The 25,369-nt window shown below is 45.7% G+C and overlaps 2 protein-coding genes across 8 annotated transcripts in view; both read right to left on the reverse strand.

The window, feature by feature from the left end:
• Positions 1 to 294: 294 nt before the first annotated feature.
• On the reverse strand, positions 295 to 19,139 carry MNMIP1 (manchette microtubule inner protein 1). 5 transcript variants are annotated; one of them, XM_027109093.1, is made up of 16 exons: positions 18,876 to 19,139; positions 18,541 to 18,698; positions 18,218 to 18,445; positions 18,010 to 18,129; positions 17,670 to 17,760; positions 17,438 to 17,493; positions 17,291 to 17,336; positions 17,041 to 17,141; positions 16,836 to 16,922; positions 16,629 to 16,671; positions 2,252 to 2,345; positions 2,105 to 2,157; positions 1,892 to 1,986; positions 856 to 1,742; positions 701 to 764; positions 295 to 616 (listed from the first exon to the last, which is right to left on the reverse strand). In XM_027109093.1, exons 1-16 carry the CDS (start codon positions 18,877 to 18,879, stop codon positions 545 to 547), a joined length of 2,199 nt encoding a protein of 732 aa, XP_026964894.1. In that variant the 5' UTR covers positions 18,880 to 19,139; the 3' UTR covers positions 295 to 544. The 5 variants fall into 5 exon arrangements, with proteins under 5 accessions (XP_026964894.1, XP_026964890.1, XP_026964892.1 ...); XM_027109089.1 differs by having other exon boundaries at positions 18,275 to 18,445; positions 18,876 to 18,979; XM_027109091.1 differs by lacking the exon at positions 18,218 to 18,445 and having other exon boundaries at positions 18,876 to 18,979.
• Positions 19,140 to 20,155: 1,016 nt separating this feature from the next.
• Positions 20,156 to 25,369, reverse strand: part of THRAP3 (thyroid hormone receptor associated protein 3) — a 73,868-nt gene continuing 68,654 nt past the window's right edge. For all 3 annotated transcript variants that reach the window (XM_027109086.1, XM_027109087.1, XM_027109088.1), the window contains 3 exons: positions 24,141 to 24,336; positions 23,526 to 23,669; positions 20,156 to 21,738 (listed from right to left, as the gene is read on the reverse strand). In XM_027109086.1, coding sequence (XP_026964887.1) covers positions 21,517 to 21,738; positions 23,526 to 23,669; positions 24,141 to 24,336 — 562 coding nt within the window. In that variant the 3' untranslated portion in view covers positions 20,156 to 21,516. The remainder of the gene's footprint in view (positions 21,739 to 23,525; positions 23,670 to 24,140; positions 24,337 to 25,369) is intronic.

Below are 25,369 nucleotides of genomic sequence, written 5' to 3' on the forward strand. Positions count from 1 at the left end.
CTTGACGCTCAGGCGCTATTAGGCCCAATGTAACCTGGGGTGCCTGAGCTGGCCTGTGGAGTTCGTGTGTCACTGCGTTCCAGAGCGGACAGTGAAGGCAACTGGGAGGGTTCCGGGCTGGAGAGCCCTCCCCTGGCGCACAGCTGGATTCTGGAATCCGGCCCCCGGGCAGAGGCCCGACCCCTCCTGGGCCCCTCCTGCCGGCCATTTCTCCAGCGCGGGGACTAGCGTCCGAAGGAGACACCCTCCCCCCTCGCCATCCGGTGGATAAAAATAGCCATGCGCAGGCCTTGGGAACGGTAATGGAAGCCACATGTTGGCCAGATGTGCCCAGGAGCGGCTGCCAGGAAAGCGGAGGGACGGGAGCGCAGAACGCCAGCCCCGCCCCGCCGCGCAGACCCCGCCCTGCAGGGACCAGGGAGGCGTGGCGCGCGTACACGGCAGAGTTTACTTTCTTGCGTTTCCCAAAATCGTGTGCAAGGACGTGGGTGGCCGGAGCCCGACTTCGCTCCAGGTCCCGCCGTAGTCCCTCCCGGGCCCACCCTCAGTGCGTCTGCGTCTGCGCGTGGATGGAGCCCAGGTTCCGGGACTCCTGGGTCCTCCGTGTCATCTGAACCTAGTGGAGAGAGGGCGTCTGGGGAGTGCCAGCCACCCACCCCCACCCCACCCCCGCCCCGCAGGGGACCCGCACCCCGCCCACCTCCAGCAACACGCGCTTCTCTCTCTCGCTCTTCAGCTCCTCCCAGATGTCAGTCAGCTTCTTTCTGCGGACGCGAGACCGAGGGGAAGGGGTGGGCCGGGCAGGCCTAGAGCCCGCACCCCTCTCCTCCCCTCCCCGCACCCCTCCCCACTTACTCCAGCTGCACCCCCGTCAGCTCCAGCGACCTCCTTAAAGCCTCCACCTCGTCCTTTATCCTCATCATGTCGTCTCTGTCACTTTTGCTATCTGTGAGATTTTGCGGGGCCGAGGGGTGGAGGGTGGGAGTCATTTGGGGCTCTGGAGTCAGCACGATAGGATGTGGATTCTTCTGAGCAGGGGATACCTCTTCGGGGGACACCTCCTCTTTGGGGGTAACCTCATCCTTCGCTGGTGCCTCCTCCAGGAGAGTGGTAGCCTCTTCCCGGAGGTGGGCCTTCTCAAGGGCAGGCGTAGACCCTGACTTGGACGCGGACTCGGACTGGAGAGGGGAGCTGTCCCTCTTATCCAGGGGACGTTTCACCGTGCAGAGGGGATGCTCCTCTGGCATGTGAACCTCCTCTTGGGATTGAGCCCCACTGGCCCCAAGAGACCTGGCGTTTAGCAGGGCTTCCTCCGGAGAGAAGTGATGGAACTGAGTGTTGTCTCGGGTGGAGGCCTCTTCAGAGAGCACCTGTTTGGTGCTCAAGACCTTTCCTAGGGTGTGGGCCTCGTCCCCAGGAGGAGCCATCTTTGGACCAGGTGGGACTTCTGGGACCGGGACCTCATGCACAGAAAAGACCCTGTCTGGTCTGGGGGCTTTGTCCTCCAGCGTTGAGGTCTCCTCTAGGATAGGGACCTTATCTGAAGTTAGGCATTCCTCTGGAGTGGGGGCCTTATCTGGAGACAAGGTCTTCTCCGGGCTGCGGGCATTGTCCAGAGATGAGGTCTTCTCTGGGCTGCCGGCCTTATCCGGAGATGGGGTCTTCTCTAGGCTGGGGGTCTTGTCCAGAGTGGGGGTTTTATTCACACGAGGGGCCTTTGTAAGGCTGCTCTGCTCTTCGCCCTGTGGGGATGGGGGTGAGGTCGCAGCCGAGGGCTGGGTACCTGGACAGTTTGAGTTTGGTTCCCCTTGGCCTGGGATCCTTCACACCACACCCCTGAGAACCAGACTCTGCCCAAGATCCCCACTCTCCCATGTCTTAGGCCTCTCACCTGACCGGCTGCAGAGTGTTGCTGTGAAGCCTGGGTTTGGGCTCGCTTTCTGCCACTCTGGCCTGGACACCCACTGAGGAAACTGCTGCTGGAGCCTGTGAGAGCAGACCCTCAGGGGCCCGGGCCTACTTGGACCCCAAGCCTCTCCCCATCTCTGTCCCTCAGCACAACACCCCAGGCCTCACCCCACTGCAGGGAGGCATCGACACTTACTGCAGTTTCGGGAAGGGCGCTTCTGACTGTCTCCACTGGGTGTCCAAGATGGCCTGAAACATTTCTCCATCAGAACCGGGGATGGGGGCAGGGAGCAGCATTTCTTCTGTACCCTCCTCTTTCCCCCTCCGCCACCCTGCTCCTTACTTGGCTTCGCTTGGCCCAGTCGGGGCTGTCACCAGCTTCTGGACCGTAGGGAGGGCTGTTCTGGGCATCATCTTCTTGGGTTCCTTAATAGGAGCTGGGAGGGGAGAGGGGAGTGGGGCATTTGTTCACTCATCCATTCACCTAAGAGTCACTGTGCTGTGCACAGGGGACTAGTGACAGGAGATGAATTATATTGGACCCTGCCTCCTGGGAGCTCTGGGGACATTGACCATGGGAGCACCCCAAAGAGTCCTCAGGGAAGGCTTCGTGGGGAGATGGCTCCGAATCCTGCCGGTTTTTAATCCATGCTTTTCAAAGACCTGTACTCGGCTCAGTGCCCATGGCTGGTTCAGACGCTTCTCCTTCCTGGACCAAGGCAACATCCTTCCCCCTTCCAGTCCACACTCCCTTCTGTCTTCTCTATCACATCTACTCCCTAAGAGATCTCACCCAGTCTTACGGGTTTTATTATCATCAATAAGCCAACAACTCCTAAATTTTCATCTCTAGCCCCTTCCTCTTCTCTGAACTCCAGACTCACACCCGACAGCCCTCTCAATATTTCCACTTAACTTAGCATCACACACTTACCATAGCCAGAACTAAACTCTTGCTTCCCAACCTCCTTGCCCTCAGAATCTGCCCCTCTCCCACTGCTCCCCATCTCGCCCACTCACTCAGACGACAAAGTGAGGAGTCCTCCCTGATGCCTTTATTTCCGTATGCTGCACATGCAAACCATCAGTAAGTCCTGTCTGCTCTAAACGCATCCTGAATCCAGCCACTCATCCCCACCTCCACCACGAAGCACTCTAGATCGAGTCACACCGTCTTCACTAGGACTGTCGCAGCAGCCTCCCACCTGGGCTTGGGCTGCACCCACCCTGCTTACGGTGTGCTCTCCCCACAGCAGCCAGAATGAGCTCAAGTTCTACTGGGGAAGCAGACATAAACAAAAGGAGTAAACTGTGTAGTGTGTTAGGGATTTATTAGTAGTACAGAGGACAAATAAGCAGGGGAATGTATGATTTTAAATGAGATGGTCCTGAGAAGGCGACATCAGAGTGAGCATCTGAAGGCAGTCACACAAGTGACATTCATATCCACGGACACAGGAACAGCTACTCTGGCACACGCACACATGCTGAAATTGACTTGCACACACTATCACACACAGATACAAACAAAATTCCCTGACTGTGGGTCGCAGTGGGCGAGAGCATGGATCCTATAGCCAGACAGCAGACTTGGAATTCCTGCTCTATTACTCACTAGTTGTATGAGAACTTGGTTGGTAATTTAACCTTTCTGTGCCCTCATGTCCTCATCCATAAAACATGGATAACAAGAATACACATCCTGTAGGGCTGTTGTGAGGTTTGAGTGACTTAATCCACGTGAGGGGCTTAGCGTCTGCCATATAGTCAAAGCTCAGTAAATGTTAACTTTGACTCCTGCTTCTTGTAGTGTGGCTGATCGGGTGCTCTGTGGGGGCCTCCCGCTAGAGAGCAATTATATCCTGCTTAGAATACAATTTTAAGGCACTGTTGGACATAAAAGAGGTAGGAGAAGCCCACAAAAAAGGGAGGAACTGGGGCCAGAAAGGAAGTGAGAGGGCAGCACGACTTTGCGGCTACAGAGCCTGGGGCCAGTGATGAGGAGCAGGTGCCCCATGTTCTGCTCCTTTGGCTCATCACAGGCCCAGAGCTCGGTAGCCAGACAGCAGCGAGAGCCTTGCACCACCTTCTTCCAGACGGCGGAAGTGGTCTCCGGTGGTTGGTGCCCTCTGGCTACTAGCAGAAGTAAAAGCGAGTCCTCGCCGGAAGAAGTTTTCCCCTACAGAGGTGTACAGAACTCCCCCACACTGAGATCATACACAAAGATCCTAAAACACACGAGAGGGCAGGCCACTGAGAGCAGGAGTCAGCAGACGCAACACACAGCAGATACTGGAAGTGTCAGGAAAAGAACACAGCATAGCTACATAGAGTATGTTTGAAGAAATAAAGGATGAGCATGCAACAAAAGACCATTAGGAATAAACAGGGAGATTTTACAGGGGAAAAAAAAAGAATTCTGTACTACTAGAGATGATAAATAGCATATATGAAATAAAATGCAATGTGTAGGTTAAACAGCAGATTAAACCTAGATAAAAATCTAGAGAGAGAATTAGTAAACTAGAAGTAGAATGAGACAAGGAGTGAAAATTTGAAAGCAATGTTCAAAGGAAGAGGTAATAGAAGCAGGGTTTGACTATGGCCGAGTGAGGTAGGTGGTGGTTAAATACTCTGTCCACATAGCAACTATGAAGCTGGATAAAAATGGCAAAACAACCATTTCAGTGCTTGGATACTGACCAAAGACATAAAATAATTGGAGAAGCACTTGTGCTTGACAGCGTTCTTGCCTGCTCCCATCCCTCCCCCACCCCCTACTGCCTTGGTCCATGTGGATGTTCTGCAGGGTGGGATAGGTGGAGGATGAACAGCTTTACTGCCATGGTTGAAGAGAACTCAATCAATATGGGGTGCAGGGCTTCCCTGGTGGCACAGTGGTTGAGAGTCTGCCTGCCAGTGTAGGGGACACGGGTTCAGGCCCTGGTCTGGGAGGATCCCACATGCCGCGGAGCAACTGGGCCCGTGAGCCACAGCTGCTGAGCCTGCGCGTCTGGAGCTTGTGTTCTGCAACACGAGAGGCCGCGACAATGAGAGGCCCACGTACCGCGATGAAGAGTGGCCCCCACTCGCCAAAACTAGCGAAAGCCCTCACACAGAAATGAAGACCCAGCACAGCCTAAATAAATAAATAAATTTATAAAAAAGAAAGGCTTCCTCATCAGTCCTTTACACGTGTGTATGAATAAGCATCAAATCAACAGTTTAATCTCTCAGGACCATTTGCATTAAAAAAATATATATAGGGTGCAACCTTGGATTTGGCATTGGTTTCATTGATATGATACCAAAAGCACAAGCAACCAAAGAAAAAATAGGTCAGTGGGACTTCATCAAGATTTTAAACTTTTGCGCACAAAGGACAGCATCAAGAAAGTGAAAAGACAACCCAAAGAACGGGGGAAAATATTAGCAAATCATACATATGATAAGGGCCTTTTATCTAGAAAATATAAAGAACTCCAACAACTCAACAGTAAAAAGTCAACCCAATTAAAAAATGGGCAAAGGACTCAGATAGATTTTTTCAATATCATTAGCTATCAAGGAAATGCAAAGCAAAACCACAATGAGATAGCATTTCATACCCACTAGGATGGTTACAATCAAAAGACAGATAATAACAAGTACTGGTGTGAATGTGGAGAAACTGGAGCCCTCATACACTGTTGGTGGGAATATAAAATGGTGCAACCACTTTGGAAAACAGTCTGCCAGTTCTTCCCAAAGTTAAACCAGAGTTATCATATCACCTAGCAATTCCTTTCATAGGTATATACCCAAGAGAAATGGAAACACGTCCACATAAAATCTTGTACACTAATAAAGTTCATAGCCAAAAAGTAGAAACAATCCAAATATCCATCAACAAATGAATGGAAAAAGTGATACAATAGAATATTACTGGGCAATAAAAAGGAATGAAGTACAACACATACTACAAAATGGTTAAACCCTGAAAACATTATTTGACGTGAAAGAAGCCCATTAAGAAGACCATATATTGTATGATATCATGTATATGAAATGTAGGCAGATCTATCAAGACAAAGTAGATTAGTGGTTGTCTTGGGATGAGGAGGGGAGAATGGGGAGACTGGTGGGGTAATGGCTAAAGAGTACAGTGGGTGACGAAAACATTCTAAAATTGATTGTGGTGGTGTTGCACAACTATGACTCTACTAAACACCACCGAATTGTACATTTAAATGAGTGAATTGTATGGTATGTCAATATATCTCAATAAAGCTGTTAACCCCCATTCCCCAAAAAAGATGGCAGGCCAGATTTGGCCCACAGACCATAATTTGCTAACTCTTAACCTAAACACCCCAATAAAAGGCAGAGATTGTCAAACTGAATTTAAAAAGCAAGATCCAGCTATATACTGTGGACAACAAAGACACAAATAGGTTGACAGTAAAAGACTGGAGAAAGATATATCACATAAATAGTAACTATAATAATAACCATATATTAATATCAGACAAAACAAACTTCAAGATGAGAAAAATTACTGAAGACAAAGAGGGAGAGGTTATAATGATAAACAGGTAAGCACATCAGGAAGGGATCACAATGACAAATATACATGTGCCTAACAACAAAACCTCAAAATATATAAAGCAAACACTGACAGAATTGAAAGGAGAAATAATTCAAAAATAATAGTTGGAGATTTTGTTCAGGAGAAAGGTTAAGACGGAATTTAGACTTGTTAAGTTAAATATACATGGCAAATTTCAAGAGCAACCACTAAAATAATAACAATAAAGTGTACTAATTCTAAATTAATGAAAAAAGTGAAATAAGAAAAAAAGGAGAAAATAAACATTTAAAAATATTGTAAAATAATTATGATTAATATAGTCTAAACTCATCAATTTATCACCAAAGAAAAAGACTGACAAACTAGAGTAAAAAAACAAAGGTGAGAGGGCAGACAGCAGAAGCAAGAAGAACTACAATCCTGCAGCCTGTGGAACAAAAACCACATTCACAGAAAGATAGACAAGATGAAAAGGCAGAGGGCTATGTACCAGATGAAGGAACAAGATAAAACCCCAGAAAAACAACTAAATGAAGTGGAGATAGGCAACCTTCCAGAAAAAGAATTCAGAATAATGATAGTGAAGATGATCCAGGACCTCGGAAAAAGAATGGAGGCAAAGATCGAGAAGATGCAAGAAACGTTTAACAAAGACCTAGAAGAATTAAAGAACAAACAAACAGAGATGAACAATACAATAACTGAAATGAAAACCACACTAGAAGGAATCAATAGCAGAATAACTGAGGCAGAAGAATGGATAAGTGACCTGGAAGAAAGAATGGTGGAATTCACTGCTGTGGAACAGAATAAAGAAAAAAGAATGAAAAGAAATGAAGACAGCCTAAGAGACCTCTAGGACAACATTAAATGCAACAACATTCACATTATAGGGGTCCCAGAAGGAGAAGAGACAGAGAAAGGACCCAAGAAAATATTTGAAGAGATTACAGTTGAAAACTTCCTTAACGTGGGAAAGGAAATAGCCACCCAAGTCCAGGAAGCACAGCGAGTCCCATACAGGAGAAACCCAAGGAGAAACACGCCAAGACACATAGTAATCAAATTGGCAAAAATTAAAGACAAAGAAAAATTATTGAAAGCAGCAAGGGAAAAATGACAACATACAAGGGAACTCCCATAAGGTTAACAGCTGATTTCTCAGCAGAAACTCTACAAGCCAGAAGGGAGTGGCATGATATACTTAAAGTGATGAAAGGGAAGAACCTACAACCAAGATTACTCTACCCGGCAAGGATCTCATTCAGATTCGATGGAGAAATCAAAAGCTTTACAGACAAGCAAAAGCTAAGAGAATTCAGCACCACCAAACCAGCTCTACAACAAATGCTAAAGGAACTTCTCTAAGTGGGAAACACAAGAGAAGAAAAGGACCTACAAAAACAAACCCAAAATAATTAAGAAAATGGTCATAGGAACATACATATCGATAATTACCTTAAATGTGAATGGATTAAATGCTCCAACCAAAAGACAAAGGCTCACTGAATGGATACAAAAACAAGACCCATATATATGCTGTCTACAAGAGACCCACTTCAGACCTAGGGACACATACAGAATGAAAGTGAGGGGATGTAAAAAGATATTCCATGCAAATGGAAAACAAAAGAAAGCTGGAGTAGCAATACTCATATCAGATAAAATAGACTTTAAAATAAAGAATGTTATAAGAGACAAGGAAGGACACTACATAATGATCAAGGGATCAATCCAAGAAGAAGATATGACAATTATAAATATATATGCACCCAACATAGGAGCACCTCAATACATAAGGCAACTGCTAACAGCTATAAAAGAGGAAATCGACAGTACACAATAATCGTGGGGGACTTTAACACCTCACTTACACCAATGGACAGATCATCCAAAATGAAAATAAATAAGGAAACAGAAGCTTTAAATGACACAATAGACCAGATAGATTTAAGTGATATTTATAGGACATTCCATCCAAAAACAGCAGATTACACTTTCTTCTCAAGTGCACATGGAACATTCTCCAGGATAGATCACATCTTGGGTCACAAAGCAAGCCTCTGTAAATTTAAGAAAATTGAAATCATGTCAAGCATCTTTTCTGACCACAACGCTATGAGATTAGAAATGGATTACAGGAAAAAAAACATAGGGCTTCCCTGGTGGCTCAGTGGTTGAGAATCCACCTGCCAATGCAGGGGACACGGGTTCGAGCCCCGCTCAGGGAAGATCCCACATGCCGCAGAGCAACTAAGCCCAAGCACCACAACTACTCAGCCCGCACACCACAACTAGTGAAGACTGTGCACCTAGAGCCTGTGCTCCACAACAAGAGAAGCCACCACAATGGGAAACCCGTTCGCCGCAACTAGAGAAAGCCTGTGTGCAGCAATAAAGACCCGACGCAGCCATAAATAAAATAAATAAATTTTAAAAAAACACACAAAAGACACAAACACATGGAGGCTAAACAATACATTACTAAATAACCAAGAGATCACTGAAGAAATCAAAGAGGAAATAAAAAAATACCTAGAGATAAATGACAATGAAAACATGACAATCCAAAACCTATGGGATGCAGCAAAAGCAGTTCTAAGAGGGAAGTTTATAGCTATACAAGCCTACCTCAAGAAACAAGAAAAATCTCAAATAAACAATCTAACCTTACACTTAAAGTAACTAGAGGAAGAAGAACAAACAAAATCCAAAGTTAGCAGAAGGAAAGAAATCATAAAGATCAAGCAGAAATAAATGAAATAGAAAAAAAAAAAAAAAAAAAAAAAAAAAAAAAAAAAAAAGAAATAAATGAAATAGAAACAAAGAAAACAATAGCAAAGATGAATAAAACTAAAAGCTGGTTCTCTGAGAAGGTAAACAAAATTGATAAACCATTAGTCAGACTCATCAAGAAAAAGAGGGAGACGACTCAAATCAATAAAATTAGAAATGAAAAAGGAGAAGTTACAACAGACACCGCAGAAATACAAAGCCTCCTAAGAGACTACTACAAGCAACTCTAGGCCAATAAAATGGACAACCTGGAAGAAACAGACAAATACTTAGAAATGTATAACCTTCCAAGACTGAACCAGGAAGAAATAGAAAATATGAACAGACCAATCACAAGTAATGAAATTGAAACTGTGAATAAAAATCTTCCAACAAACAAAAGTCCAGGACTAGATGGCTTCACAGGCGAATTCTATCTAATATTTAGAGAAGAGCTAACACCCAGCCTTCTCAAACTCTTCCAAAAAATTGCAGAGGAAGGAACACTCCCAAACTCATTCTACGAGGCCACCACCACCCTGATACCAAAACCAGACAAAGATACTACAAAAAAAGAAAATTACAGGGCTTCCCTGGTGGCGCAGTGGTTGAGAGTCCGCCTGCCGATGCAGGGGACACGGGTTCGTGTCCCGGTCGGGGAAGATCCCACATGCCGCGGAGCTGCTGGGCCCGTGAGCCATGGCCGCTAAGCCTGCGCGTCCAGAGCCTGTGCTCCGCAATGGGAGAGGCCACAGCAGTGAGAGCCCCGCGTACCACAAAAAAAAAAAAAAAAGGAAAAGAAAATTACAGACCAATATCACTGATGAATATAGATTCAAAAATCCTCAACAAAATACTAGCAAACAGAATCCAACAACACATTAAAAGGATCATACACCATGATCAAGTGGGATTTATCCCAGGGATGCAAGAATTCTTCAATGTACACAAATCAATGTGATACACCATATTAACAAATTGAAGAATAAAAACCATATGATCATCTGAATAGATGCAGAAAAAGCTTTTGACAAAATTCAACACCCATTTATGATAAAAACTCTCCAGAAAGTGGGCATAGAGGGAACCTACCTCAACATAATAAAGGCCATATATGACAAACCCACAGCAAACATTTCTCAATGGTGAAAAACTGAAAGCATTTCCTCTAAGACCAGGAAGAAGACAAGGATGTCCATTCTCACCACTATTATTCAACATAGTTTTGGAAGTCCTAGCCACGGCAATCAGAGAAGAAAAAGAAATAAAAGGAATACAAATTGGAAAAGAAGAAGTAAAACTGTCACTGTTTGCAGATGACATGATACTATACATAGAGAATTCTAAAAATGCCACCAGAAAACTACTAGAGCTAATCAATGAATTTGGTAAAGTTGCAGGATACAAAATTAATGCACAGAAATCTCTGGCATTCCTATACACTAATGATGAAAAATCTGAACGAGAAATTAAGGAAACACTCCCATTTACCATTGCAACAAAAAGAATAAAATACCTAGGAATAAACCTACCTAGGGAGACAAAAGACCTGTATGCAGAAAACTATAAGACACTGATGAAAGAAATTAAAGATGATACCAACAGATGAAGAAATATACCATGTTCTTGGATTGGAAGAATCAATATTGTGAAAATGCCTATACTACCCAAAGCAATCCACAGATTCAATGCAATCCCTATCAAATTTCCAATGGTATTTTTTATGGAACTAGAACAAAAAGTCTTAAAATTTGTATGGAGACACAAAAGACCCCGAATAGCCAAAGCAGTCTTGAGGGGAAAAAATGGAGCTGGAGGAATCAGACTCCCTGACTTCAGACTGTACTACAGAGCTACAGTAATCAAGACAATATGGTACTGGCACAAAAACAGAAATATAGATCAGTGGAACAGGATAGAAAGCCCAGAGATAAACCCACGAACCTATGGTCAAGTAATCTATGACAAAGGAGGCAAGGATATACAATGGAGAAAAGACAGTCTCTTCAATAAGTGGTGCTGGGAAAACTGGACAGCTACATGTAAAAGAAGGAAATTAGAACACTCCCTAACACCGTACACAAAAATAAACTCAAAATGGATTAGAGACCTAAATGTAAGACCGGACACTATAAAACTCTTAGAGGAAAACATAGGAACAACATTCTTTGACAGAAATCGCAGCAAGATCTTTTTTGATCCACTTCCTAGAGTAATGGAAATAAAAACAAAAATAAACAAATGGGGCCTAATGAAACTTCAAAGCTTTGCACAGCAAAGGAAATGAAAAACAAGACGAAAAGACAACCCTCAGAATGGGAGAAAATATTTGCAAATGGATCAACGGACAAAGGATTATCTCCAGAATATATAAACAGCTCATGCAGCTCAATATTAAAGAAACAAACAACCCAATCCAAAAATGGGCAGAAGACCTAAATAGACATTTCTCCAAAGAAGACATACAGATGGCCGAGAAGCACATGAAAAGCTGCTTAACATCACTAATTATTAGAGAAATGCAAATCAAAACTACAATGAGGTAACACCTCACACCAGTTACAAGGGGAATCATCAGAAAATCCACAAACAACAAATGCTAGAGAGGGTGTGGAGTAAAGGGAACCCTCTTGCACTGTTGGTGGGAATGTAAGTTGATACAGCCACTATGGAGAACAGTATGGAGGTTCCTTAAAAAAACTAAAAATAGAATTACCATATGATCCAGCAATCCCACTACTGGGCATATACCCAGAGAAAACCATAATTCAAAAAGACACATGCACCCCAATGTTCACTGCAGCACTATTTACAATAGCCAGGTCATGGAAGCAACCTAAATGCCCATCAACAGATGAATGGATAAAGATGTGACACATATATACAATGGTTTATTACTCAGCCATAAAAAGGAGCGAAATTGGGTCATTTGTAGAGACGTGGATGCATCTAGAGACTGTCATACAGAGTGAAGTAAGTCAGAAAGAGAAATACAAATGTATATTAACGCATATTTGTGGAATCTAGAAAAATGGTACAGATGAACCGGTTTGCAAGGCAGAGAAAGAGACACAGATGTAGAAAACAAACGTATGGACACCAAGGGGGGAAAGGAGGAGGTGGGATGAATTGGGAGAATGGGATTAACATATATACACTAATATGTATAAAATAGAGAACTAATGAGAACCTGCTGTATAGCACAGGGAACTCTAGTTCACTTTGCTGTACAGTAGAAACTAACACAACATTGTAAAACAACTATACCCCAATTAAAAATATATATATATATATTAAAAACACTATGCACTTTAAAAAAAAAAGAGAGAAAGAGAGAGAGAGAAAGAGAGAGGAAAAGAGAGAGGGAGAGAGGGAGGGAAGGGAGGGAGGGAGGGAGGGAGGGAGGGAGGGAGGGAGGAAGAATTTTAGCCAGAAGCCAGACTTGCTTATAACTATAAAGAAATTGAAGTAGTTTAAAATCTTCCCATAATGGAAGAAAAGAGGACCAGATGAATGTACAAGTAAGTTTCACCAGCTTTCAAGGAAAGATGATCCCCATCTTATGTAAGATCTAAAAGATATTTTAAAAACAAAAAAACATATTCCTTAACTCATTCATGGGGCCAGTATAATACTGATAATCAGATGAGGACAGTAAAAACAAATGCAAAAATCTGAAGGAAAAGAAAAAAAACTGGGAAGGTATCCCAACAGTATATGAAAAAATAATAAACCATGACCAATTTGAATTTATCCCAGGAATACAAGGGTGGCTTAATATTAGAAAATTCTACAAATATCTTTATTACATTGACAGATTAAAGAAGAAAACCTATATAATAATTTCAAAAGATTCATATAAACAATTTGAGAAAATTCGACACCCATTCTTTTTTTTTGCGGTACGCGGCCCTCTCACTGTTGTGGCCTCTCTCATTGCAGAACACAGGCTCTGGACGCGCAGGCTCAGCAGCCATGGCTCATGGCCCAGCCGCTCCGCAGCATGTGGGATTTTCCCGGACCGGGGCATGAACCTGTGTCCCCTGCATTGACAGGCGGACTCTCAACCACTGCGCCACCAGGGAAGCCCTTGACACCCATTCTTGATAAAATTTCTAAGCAAAAGAAACAGAAAGACCTTCCTTAACCAGACAAAAATATACCTACAAAAGATCTAAGCAAACATCATTGTTAAAGGGAAAAAGTTTGAAGCATTCCATTTAAAATCAGGAGCATGGTAATGATGTTCAGCATCACTATTTCTATTCAATATTGTATTGCGATCCTAGCCACTAGAGTAAAACAAGAAAATGAAATTAAAAGATATAAGATGTGGAAAGGAGAGAGCCAAACTGTCATTACTCACAGATTAAATGACTGTCTTCATAGAAAACCTATTAAGGATTTACAGATAAATTACTGAAATTATCAGCACCATGGGTGGCTATAAAATCAATATACAAAAATCAGTGCATTTCTATAGTCCTGTAAAAATAATAAAAAGGATATCTAATTTTTAAAATGACACAATAAAACTACATGCAGAAATAATAAATGGTGCTAGAACAAGTGACTGTCCATATGGAAAAAAGTATAATTAGATCACTCATTAAAATCAATGCTGCATAGATAAAAGCATTTAAAAATGAAAAGCAACACTTTAAAAGTTTTAAAGAAAATATAAATCGACTGTTTTTCTGAATTTGGGGCAGGAAGGATTACTTAAACAAGAAAAAACCTGCTAACTATTAAAGATAAGATTGATATGTTTGCATTAAAATTAACTCCTAGATAAATATTGTATGTTATCACTTATATGTGCTTATCACTTATATGTAGGATCTAAAAAACAAAACAAACAAATGAATATAACAAAATAGAAACAGACTCATAGACATAGAGAACAAACTAGTGGTTACCTGTGGGGAGAGGGAAGCGGGTGGGGCAAGACAGGGGTAGGGGATTAAAAGGTACAAACTACTCTGTGTAAAATAATTAATGGGAATTCCCTGGCAGTCCAGTGGTTAGGACTTGGTGCTTTCACTGCCATGGTCCTGGGTTCAATCCCTGGTCAGGGATCCCACATAAAAATAAATTTTAAAAAATAAACAAACAAATAAATAAGCTACATGGTGGGAATATAAGTTGGTACAACCACTATGGAGGACAGTATGGAGGTTCCTTAAAAAACTAAAAATAGAACTACCATATATTCCACCAATCCCACTCCTGGGCATATATCTGGATAAAACCATAATTCAAAAAGACACCTGCACCCCAATGTTCACTGCAGCACTATTTACAATAGCCAGGACATGGAGACAACCTAAATGTCCATCGACAGAGGAACAGATAGAGAAGATGTGGCACATATATACAATGGAATATTACTCAGCCATAAAAAAGAATGAAATAATGCCATTTGCAGCAACATGGGTGGACCTAGAGATTATCACACTAAATGAAGTAAGTCAAACAGAGAAAGACAAATATCATATGGTATCACTCATATGTGGAATCTAATTTTTTAAAATGATATATAAATAAATAAATAAGCTACAAGGATTTATTGTACAGCACAGAGAATATAGCCAATATTCTGCAATAACTTTAAATGTAGTATAAGCTGTAAAAATTTTGAATCACTATGTTGTACACCTGAAACTAATATAATATTGTAAATCAACTATACTTCAAAATTTTTTTTTTAATTTAGAACTCCTATTCATCAAAAACCTCATTAAAAAAAAGAAGAAAAGCCACAAACTGAAAGTATCTATAACATGTATAACACGTAATTCAGAATATATAAAGAACTTCAACAATTATTACTAACCAGGGAAATACAAATGAAGTCCACAATGAGATGCTATTTTGTGCTAGATTCACGAAAATAATGAAATCTGGTAATACCAAGTGTTGAAGAGGATTTGGATCAGTTTGATCTCTTATATACCAATGGTGTAGTGGTAAAAGTGTACAATCCCTTTGGAAACCAATGTGACTTGACCTCATAAAAGCTGAACATTTACATACCCTACACTCTAGCAGTGCCACTCCTGGGACTATATCCTAGAGAAACATTATAACTGCACACTGGAAGACAGGCACATGATAGTGTCTATGGCAGCACTATTTGTAATAGTAAATACTAGAGCCCTGCTGCTTCTGGTTCCAGCCTTGCAACCTCATCACAGCCCTCCTAGCCCCTCTTGTCTTTACTACTCAGCTCCTGCAACAGGAGTCCTGCTGCCAGAGGCTGGGCAAGTCCCTGAAAACACACACCATATCCAAAGAGCAGCTCCCAGGGGACTGAAGGCTTGAGGCAGACCTGGGGCCAGCAGTGGCTACTGGTTTATATTGGAAAGATAAAGGAGATTTTCTGCTTCCTGTTTTATAAATGTACATTTTTCACTTGGTATCTTATCAAATGTTTGTGTTTAAAACATATTAAACATCTAGTATTGCCGTTTTCTACTTGGCTTTAGCAAACAACAATAAATGAATTAAAAAATAAAATAAAAATAAAAACTAGAAACAACGAAAATGTCCAATATCAGGAATAGACCAGATACATAATTTGCGTTCAGTCTCACAAGGAATAGTATACAGCAGAGAAAAAGAAATGAACTGCATCTACGCACAACATGGATGAATCTTAGAAACATAATGTTGATTGGAAACAGCAAGTCCCAGAAGACCATAAACATATGATGCCATTTTTATAGACCTCGAAAACAAACAAAAATAAATTAGGCAGATACCAAATTGAGTACCTTTAAAAACTCAAGGGAATTATTCAAAATTCAGGGTAGTGGTTAGGGTTACCTTTGATGTGGGGGAAGTAGCAGAAGGGAAAGAGAGGAGCACACAAACCACTAGCAATTTCTAGTTCTTGGGTTTGGGTGACAGACCATGGGCACTCATTATTAAGTTTGAAAACACATATATTATGTATAGTTTTTGATTACATGAAATATTACATTAAAACATAAATTAAAGACACATCCCACGAATACAGTGATGCATAAACAGAACTATTCACTGACACACTTAATAGATACATGAACACACAGTCTCAAAGACCCAGATACACTGATCCATACATTTCCTTACAAAATGAAACAAACCTAAACACATTCATTCATGAGAATGACAGCCACATTCTCTGGAGAGAAGAACAGGAACATACTAACACACACAAAGTGACACATTCCTAACACTGACCACATACACTCCTACCAGTCCCATGGGGAGGTACCTCCTAAGAGGGTGTACTGGACCACTGGGAAACTATGGGTGTTTATGAGCAACTGGACTGGTGGATCATCTCCCAGAGATCACCCCCCCAATCCCAGGCTTCCCGGGCACCCACCTGGTTCCCGGGATACCACTTTCCGTGGGACCAGCTTCTTGATCTATGCAGAAAAGAAGTGTCAGAATCTGAAGAGGAGCCCTCACATTTCTAGGTCCACCCTCATTTGTGGGTGGCCCTCCAGCTGTGTCCCGTGAGAGCCACAACCCCCAACTTTGTCCAGCGTAGCCTGCCCCTTGCCACCTGAGTGCCTGGCTTCATACTCACCGGGGGTGGTGGGAGCACAAAGTTATCTGGGAAAAGTCCTCTTCTGCCTTGAGACTCTCCTTCCCACCAGCCCTTATCCTCTGTGGTCTGGGAGAGCAAGATGCCGTGGGGAGGTGAGCCAGATCCCCACGCTCCTTCCTTCCCCAAGCCCACCCTTCTCAACACCCCCGTCCCTGTGCCCTCCCCTGCCCTGTGCCTTTCACACCTTCCTCAGTACTTTCACCTCGTCCCCCCTCCGCAGCGCCAACTCATCTGGAGCCTCGGGATGGTAGTCAAACAGGACCCTGTAGGTCTCAGGGTGGGAGACTGAAGGGAGGTCAGTTCACTGAAGCCAAACCCCCTCCCCAAACCATTCATCGGCTCCCTCCTCCATCAGTCTAGCTGGGTTCCCCCTCCCCCCAAGTCAGAGTGGCTTGGGGAGGAGGATTTGAAGGACCCTTTGGCTGGGTGCTCACCTGTCCGCAGGTAGTCTGGAGGGCTGTCATAGGTCAGGCTGCTCAGCTACTGGGGGAAGGGCGAGGAACAAGCTGAGCCCCGCAACACCCCCGCCCCTCCCAGCCAAGATGAACTCACCACCTCTTTGCCCACTCCACCCAATTTACCTTGGGAGCCCGCTGGGGACCAAGGCTGATTGAAGGCATGTCTGGGTTACCAAGGCCTGGTGGGGGATAGTGAGGTTAGGGGCGGGTGCTAATTCAGTTTAGGTCATGAGAGAGGTCAAAAGGGTGATGGGGCAAGATGTGTGGATCACACGTTCAGGCCACTGGGGAGGGTCACTGAAGATTGTAGAGTCTGGTCACAGGGGTTCACGGGGTCACAGGGTCCAGGTCTCACTTGGGGGCCCACTGTCCAGCAACTCCACAAAGTTGGATGGGAGGGCTCCCAGCTGCCCGTTCTTCTTCCCCAGCCACCAGCCGTCCTCAATCTGGGGAGGGGGGAGGACGAAGGGGCATCTGGTTCTGCCCCAAGGGGCTCCCTAGGCATCTTAAACCCTGGTTCACCCCCCTCTCCCGATTCTGCCCGATGACCCCTCTCCTCCCTTGCTCCCCCACTTTCCCATTTCTGTGCCCCTCATCAGTCCCATCATCCACACCCTCACTGCACCCATGTTCCCTCATCCGGAGACATACTCCATCATCTCCCCCCAAACCCTCTCATCATCTCATCCCCTCACCTCCTTTATCACTTCCACAATCTCCCCAGCTTGCAGCTTCAGCTTGTCAGCCTGCTCCGGGCTGTAGCTGAAGTTCACTTTGCACCATCTTTGGCGGCCCGGAGATTCGACCTGGGTGACCTGGGCTCGGACGAGAGGGAGGTCGCTGGAGCCTCGAGCCCCAGTCCTCTGAGGGGGGCAGGGGCGGGCCGCGAGCGCCCCGTTGTACCTCCAGGCCCCGCCCCAGGGCGGAGCATTGTACTCGAGAACCAATCACGGGACGCACAGAGGCCACGCAGTCCCGCCCAGAGCCGCGCCCGTCTCGGCGAGCTGGAAAGACCTGGTGTGGGGGTGGGGGGGCTGCGCGCACTCGCCCATCGCCCTGGCTCTCACCTCGGCGGCGCGCACAACGCGGTTTCGGCGCCTCCCCCGAGCCGCGGAGAGTCTCAGGGATCTCCTACGAATGAGCGCACGGGCAGGGGGGCTCTCAGCTCCCGGGGGCGCGCGCTGAGAGCCACCCCACCCCCCGCCCGACCTCCGGCCCGGCCTCACCTGCACCAGGCACTCGGGGAAGAGGCCACAACGGCCCCCCAGCTCTCCACGCAGCCAGCCCCGTGCGGGCCCATTGCACACCTGCCGGACCACGTCCCCGTGCGCCACGCTCAGCTCGTCCTTTTTCTGCGCGCTGTATCCGGCCAGGACCAGCACCTCTGCGGGCGGAGGATGGCGCTGGCACGCGGCTCAGAAGACCCCATTCAGGGCCGACTGGCCATGGCGCGAGTCCCAGGCCCCGTGTGGACAGCGGGAGAGCGGGGTGGTGGTGTAGGCTTTTATCGCTATTTCCACGCAGTTGCATAGAAGAGCTACCCCAAACCCTCTGCACATACCCATGGCTTCCGGGGCGCCTTCCGGAGCCGAGCAAGAAGGATGGTGCAGTCGCGTTCGCAGCCAATACTGGGTCCAGGTAGGGTGGGACAAGCAGCGAGATTGTGAAGCCAAGGAGGCGGAGACGCGAGCCGATAGGTCGGGCTCCAGGTGCAAGGAGTGCGTATGGGAGAGGGGGCGGCCCAGTTCGGCAGGTTCGGTCCCCAGACCAGGAGTGAGGACTCCGGGATCTCTGGCCAGTGCTGGGGTCACAGCTCCCCGACATGATCTTGTCTGCCTAGCCACCTAAGTTTCAGTCTAGCCACCTTCCCTCCTTCTCCCAGCCTTGGCCCTGAGGCTCCCACCCACCATTACTGGCCTACCCTCTACGGGCTGACAAGCTTTTGGCTGCAGGGGAGGTGGGAAGAGGCACATACCAGCAGGCAGCAAACGCTCTCGGGCGGGTCCTGGGTGGACGGGGTGGTTGCTGTGTGCGCACAAACCTATTGCTGCTTTCCCTGGGAGGCATATTCCTCCCTGGACCCCCTTCAAGGGAAGAGGAAGCGCACAGAAACCCTTTCTTCAGGCCAAGGGGGCCTCATTTGGTTTCAGAAAACATGCCCGGATTTTCCCAGGGAGAAGACAGGAAGAAGGGAACTTCAGGAGCTTGCAAGGCTCCTGCTCTCCTGCAACCAAGGCCAACGCTGGCAAAGGCTGAAGGTTACTGCCAGTCCCACGTGGGCTAGGTTAACTTTCAGGTCATCTTCCTGCTTAGTGGCGAACGTAGAAAGCCGAACCTGAGCCCTGCAACCACTTCATCTGTTGCTACCCCGGGTTAATGGAGACTCTTCACTGCAGCATGGAGCCCACTTTTGTGCTGCATTGAACAGCAGCTGGAGTGACTTAAGTAGCTTTATGAAAAGATATTTTTCAAAAAATCTCTGAGCCTCAAGAAAAAAAGAAAGCCAAGCCTGTTATCCCCACCCCTTGACCCCTGCCCCACCACTTTGGAAGCCAAAGTCCTTGCTTACGACACCAGAGTGAAAAAATCTCGTTCTCCTAGGGTGTCCAAGGTACAGGATATGAAGCAAAATCACTGGAAAGGGAAAGAGGAGCTATTACCCAACGCAGGATTGGCTGAGGTCCTCCTAGAACAACCAAATGTGGGGCTGGAGAGGATGGAGCTGAGCAACAGTCTGGGCCCACCCCCCCAGACGCCTGGTTTTTCAGGTTCCCTGAAGCTGCTATGGGAGACACCCCCCCCCCCAACACACACACTCAGGGTGACAATGACCAGAGCCCATTTACATCTGCCACTTCATTTATTTTTTTATTTGCAGGAGGAGTTGAAACAAATTTTAAGGGTATTTTCATTTTTTTTTTCCCTAAACATGAATCATTCAAGTAAAACCAACTTAACTATAGAAATGTAGCAAAGTAAGGGGAAAGTAGCATAACAACCCAAGAGGCAAAGGTTGGAGGGGGGAAGAGGTGGGTGCAGTCCGCATATAACATATGCATAAATGCCATATGATTCACCTGCTCAGGACCGCCTCCCCAGAAGGCAAGCACAAGGACCCATTTTAAGAGGATGTTTTCCCCCCAAATATCTGAGAATGTTTCAACTTAAAGCTTAAGGTTAAAAAAAGAAAAAGGAAAAGAAAAAAACAAAACAAAAAACCCCCACAAACCACCCAGCCATAACCACCTTCCTTAATCGATCATAGGAGTTTCTTTTCATTTTATAAAAAGATTAATAAAAAATATTGAAAAAATTATTTTCTCATCTTATATTTGTAAAGATAATAGAAGTCAGAAGTTTCTTAGAAAACAGACCAGAAACTGCCACATCCAGTTTCCACCCCTGTTGCTGAGAGGATCAGCACGACTAGAAAGTTTGGGATACTGGAGCTGCTGGTGGAGAAGGGGAAGCCCAGCCCAGAAGAAATCAGAAAATATTGGGGGGGAGGGGAGGTGCGCACATGGGGTGTGGTTAGGAACAACACCATGTGATACATGGCTGCGCAGAAAAGGGGAACACAAGGTGGTCAGAAAGGCCTTGAACTCCTCCTCGACATACAAAACCAACTTTTACAAAGATCCAAGCAGTTTGGTCCCAAACTGAGGTGAACACTTCAATGTTTATTCACATGCTTTGTTTTCTCTTTTAAGAATCAAAGTTGCCCAAATTAAATCTTTCCGCTAATGTTACTATATATGCCTAAAAAAGGGGGGGGGGCTTTTAAAATCAGGATAAGGGAGAAGAGATTGAAAATCATCAAATTAGTCCTCTTAGCTCCAAATGAAATGAAATGAAGAATAAAACTGTTGGTTTCTAATAGGGAACAAACCAAAATCCAAGTATCGCTCTGCCCTCCCTACCCCAGCCCCACCCCACACAGCAACAAATGAGAACCACACAGCTAAAGCCCAACATGGTGTGTTCTGCTCAAGAGCTGGGCCTGACCCCAGGCCCCACAGCCGGCTGCCTCTGGCGGGACACAGCGCCAGGGATGCTTTCGGCTGTAGTAGGAGTTCTGCATGGCTGGTGGGGGGTAGGGGTGGGATTTTCAGAATCTTCTCGAGGCTCCTCTGTTTAGCTTCTCACCAGCCATCTTCCCAGCGCCTCTCTCCCTTGGGCAGGGGCTCCCATCAAGGTGGCCTCTACTCAGCTGTAGGCTGTAAATTGTCCTTCTCTTCTCGGTTCTCTGTCCCACTCTCGTCGTCTTCGATCTCCCCTTCCTCCCCACTGAACTTGTCGTGGGCCCATTTGGGGCTGGTGCTGGATTTCCGGAACATGAACCGGCCCCGACCCCGAGGAAAGGCTCCTCGGCCCCGGCCCCGGCTCACCCACTTCTCACTGCCTTCACCTTCACGGTCATCATGCTGAAAGGAAAGAAGACTGCCATCAATGCCAGAGTGAACAAGAGTAGCCAGAACCCTCTCCTCTGAACCCACCAATATGACTTTCTCAAATGAACCTATGCCCTGTTCCCCACTCTAAAAATGCTACTGATTCAGATCTAAGAGAATATTCAGTTGGGTTCCTTGAATTCTAAGGCAGTAGTTTAGGCATTATAATAATGATGATGATGATAAAATCTTCACTCAAAGAACTTTTTCTGCATTATCTCATTTAATTCTCACATCTACCCTACCCTATCATTATCACCCTCCACTACACAGATGAGAAAACAGGCAGAAGAACTTTAAGTAACTCCATATTATTTAGAACACTGTCTCTCAAAGAGTGGGTTTGAGAAAGCAAATCACCCCTAAACGTGAAACTATGATCTGAGTTGTCAGGATGGTAAGAGATGAAGCAACACAGAACACACACATAGTTGGGACTCTAGCTCTCCCCAACCCTCCCCCTCAGCCAAGAACAGGCCGTGAGACCAAGGGAAAATGATCTGCTCATGGTCTCAGACCAGTTATTGGCAAAGGCAGGCCCAGAACCCAGCCTCCCGTCTTGTATCCCTCCCCTCTTTAGTTTTATGCAAGGAGGCAGTGTGGCAGAGTAGAAAAAACAAAACCTACAACTCAAACAATCCCTGGTCTGATGATCACATGAGAAGAGAAGAAGGGATCCAATGAAAAAGAATGAAATGACAAAGCATTTTGAAAAGTCACTGTTACCTATCAGCCCCATGGCTTCAAAGAGTCTAAATCCTCCACCCACACAAGTAGTGCCTTAGGCCCCTGAGGGGTTAGCTCAGCTAAAGGGCCAGCTGCTTATTCACTAGCCTAAATGAATCAGGTTGGCAATGCTCCTTCAGGGGACAGATGGGGCAGGGAAAGGGGCTTTGTGTGGCCTTTAATCCTTCCCTTAAGCAGCCCCACTCCAGTACCTATCCTGGGCCCAGGCAACATTTCCCTAGATATAGGTTCAAGGGTCCTCTAGGAGTCCCAAAGTAGCTACCAGCAGCCCTAGAACAGTGAAGTTGGCTATACACAGTGATTTACACAGCAACCTGTTGCCTAGCTTCCTGTTTCCATGCCAGTCCTCAGGGGTGATGAAGAGACTCAGCTGCAAGCTGACCTTGGTTACAACACTCAAGAGTCACGTCTGCTTGGATCTGAGCCTGCTGTTGAGCAAAGCCAGAAGAGCTCGCTCACTGGCCAGGTGATTCAGCTTAGAAGAGCCCTAATCTGAGAGGCAGAGAGGCTCAGATGGTGCCTGGTACCTGATAATGACCAACAGCTTAGAAGAGAGAAGCCCCAGTGGCGTTCCATTTTGGAGGCAGGTCCCCTTCCTCAAAAAGAGATCCTGAGCTGTCTTTCCTGTCAATCTTGTGCTGGGGAGCGACAGGGTGGAACTGCAGCCTCAGGGGAAGGTTATGGTTCTATCCCTTGCATAAAGGCTGGAGGGAGGCTTAGGTTAGGGTGGGTGAGCAGTAGAACAATTTCACAGACTAAAAAGGCAAGAGGAACCTTTCCCCGCTTACCCTGGGATCCATAAACGTCTTAGATAGCGCTCTCAAGGTCAGGACTACCTCTCTAGAGAACTCATCTTGCCAGCACTATGCCATCCCACAAGTACGCATGTACCCAGTGCAGCGCCTGCACACATATTTAATCACAGTTCTGGAAAGACCAATTAAGGCCTCTGTATCAGCTACTGTGTGTGCCAAAGGCCCCCTGGCCCTTCCTGGTTGTCCCCAGACACATACCAAGTAATACTTCTTGCTTTTGGGTGTGTACTCGGGGTCCCATTCCTCCTCACGGTTTCTCTTTTGAAAATCGTTGTTGCTGCTGCTGCTGTTGTTACCAGAGTAGTTGCCTCTGCCCCAGCCTCTTCCTCTGGCTCGAAATTGCTGTAGCAATAAACAGGGGAAAGGAACAAAGGGACCATGTAAAGGAATGGAGAAAAACAATTCCTTGCCTTCTATTCAAACACTTTTCTGGCACAAAACAGACAACTGTCCTCCAGTCAATATGCTGGTCAACTGGTTTCTAGTCATTCCCTTTCCATTCATCTCAAGTCTACAGCCTAGACAGAGGACAAAATGGCATAAGGGCCTCCCTACACACAACAGGAGTCAAGACAAGTGAGGAAGTTCGGAAGAGAAGCCCTAAGAGACTTTCTGGCTAAGTGATTATGAACAGGAAAAAAACAAACAAAAACACTAAAAATGGAAAGCTTGGGGATTGGGAAACCACAGATTCTAGGGTCTTTAGACTGAATTACTTGTATCAAGGGCAACAAAATTAGTATTCTGATAAGAACATAATTAGAATTGGTGGGAGTAAGGGCTTAGAGAAAGGGAGAGCGGGCAGGGTCTTACAAAGGTCCCTCGAGCTCTGCCTCCTCTGTCACTTGGACCCACAAAGTCTTTGGTCCCCAGTCTTGATTTGTCAAAGCCCGTGGTACTCTCCTCTCTCTCCTCTGTCTCTTCAGTGTACTCTTCCGCTTTGTAGGAGTGGGATGACTGGGAGGAAGAGGATGATGACCTGGACCGGTCTCGCGCTCTCCGGTGCTTCCTTTGAAAATAGAAAAGGCAGGGAGATCAGTAAGCCTCTAGGGTACAGCCTTTGGCTGGGGGCTCATGGATAAGCAGCACAGGGCAATCAGGCGTGTGTCTGTGATGAAAACACTGAAGGCTAGTAACCTGAAAAACAAACTCACCCCCAACATACACACCCAGGGAACCTGGGGAGCTTCCTCCCAATTCTGTCAGTCATGCTGAGTGACATATCTATGTCCGAGCCTGTGATGAACATGGGACATACACAGAAGGAGCAACAAAACATAGTCTGTGGCCTCTGGCAGCTCAGTCTAATACATGTGCACGAATCAGAAAGGCAGAAGGAAACTAACACTGTGTTGAAAGTCACGGAGTATCTGGTACCAGGACAGGCTTTATATATTACCATCTGTTTCGGCTTTACATTAGTTCTATTTCTCATAAGAAGAACACTGCCTGTCTTGGGACAGTGCTCTAAAGACTGAAAAAACAATGTGCTTAATTAAAAACTCTACACTGACACAGCAGGCATATAGTAAATGGCAATTACGATCATTCAGTATTATTTCCCTCATTTTATAGATAGGAAGTTCAGGTGACAGAGCTGAGTAGGCCTGGATTCAAACCTGGCTCCGACTAATTATACCACTACTCCACAAACCACCTCCCCACTTTCCAGTGAGCTCAAACAGCTTTTGTCATTAAGCACAGGATTTGTCGAAACTCTTCTCAGAGTTATTTCCCATCCTTCCCTTCATCTGGGGAAAATTACAGACTGGGGTAAATCAGACTCATATGACGAGTCACGGTCTGTGTACTAGAGGTCGGGGCCAGTCCGCCATGTGGTGCTGGAGAAGGGCACCAACCACGTCTAAGGTGGCAGAAAGGCTAGCTCCCAGGAGTAGAGGAGGACTTACAGGGAGAAGCCAGCCTGTGTCAGTAACCGATCACTGCCCTCCTCCACTACGGAGGAAAGTACCTTGCAACCCCCCAGCCCACCCCCAAACATTCGAGAAGATCAAAGACTTACATGTTTGAATCCTACTGGT

The sequence above is a fragment of the Aethalodelphis obliquidens genome, unplaced genomic scaffold (genome assembly GCF_003676395.1).
Source record: "Aethalodelphis obliquidens isolate GAN/ISIS:26980383/991018 unplaced genomic scaffold, ASM367639v1 scaffold9, whole genome shotgun sequence".
NCBI lineage: Eukaryota > Metazoa > Chordata > Mammalia > Artiodactyla > Delphinidae > Aethalodelphis > Aethalodelphis obliquidens.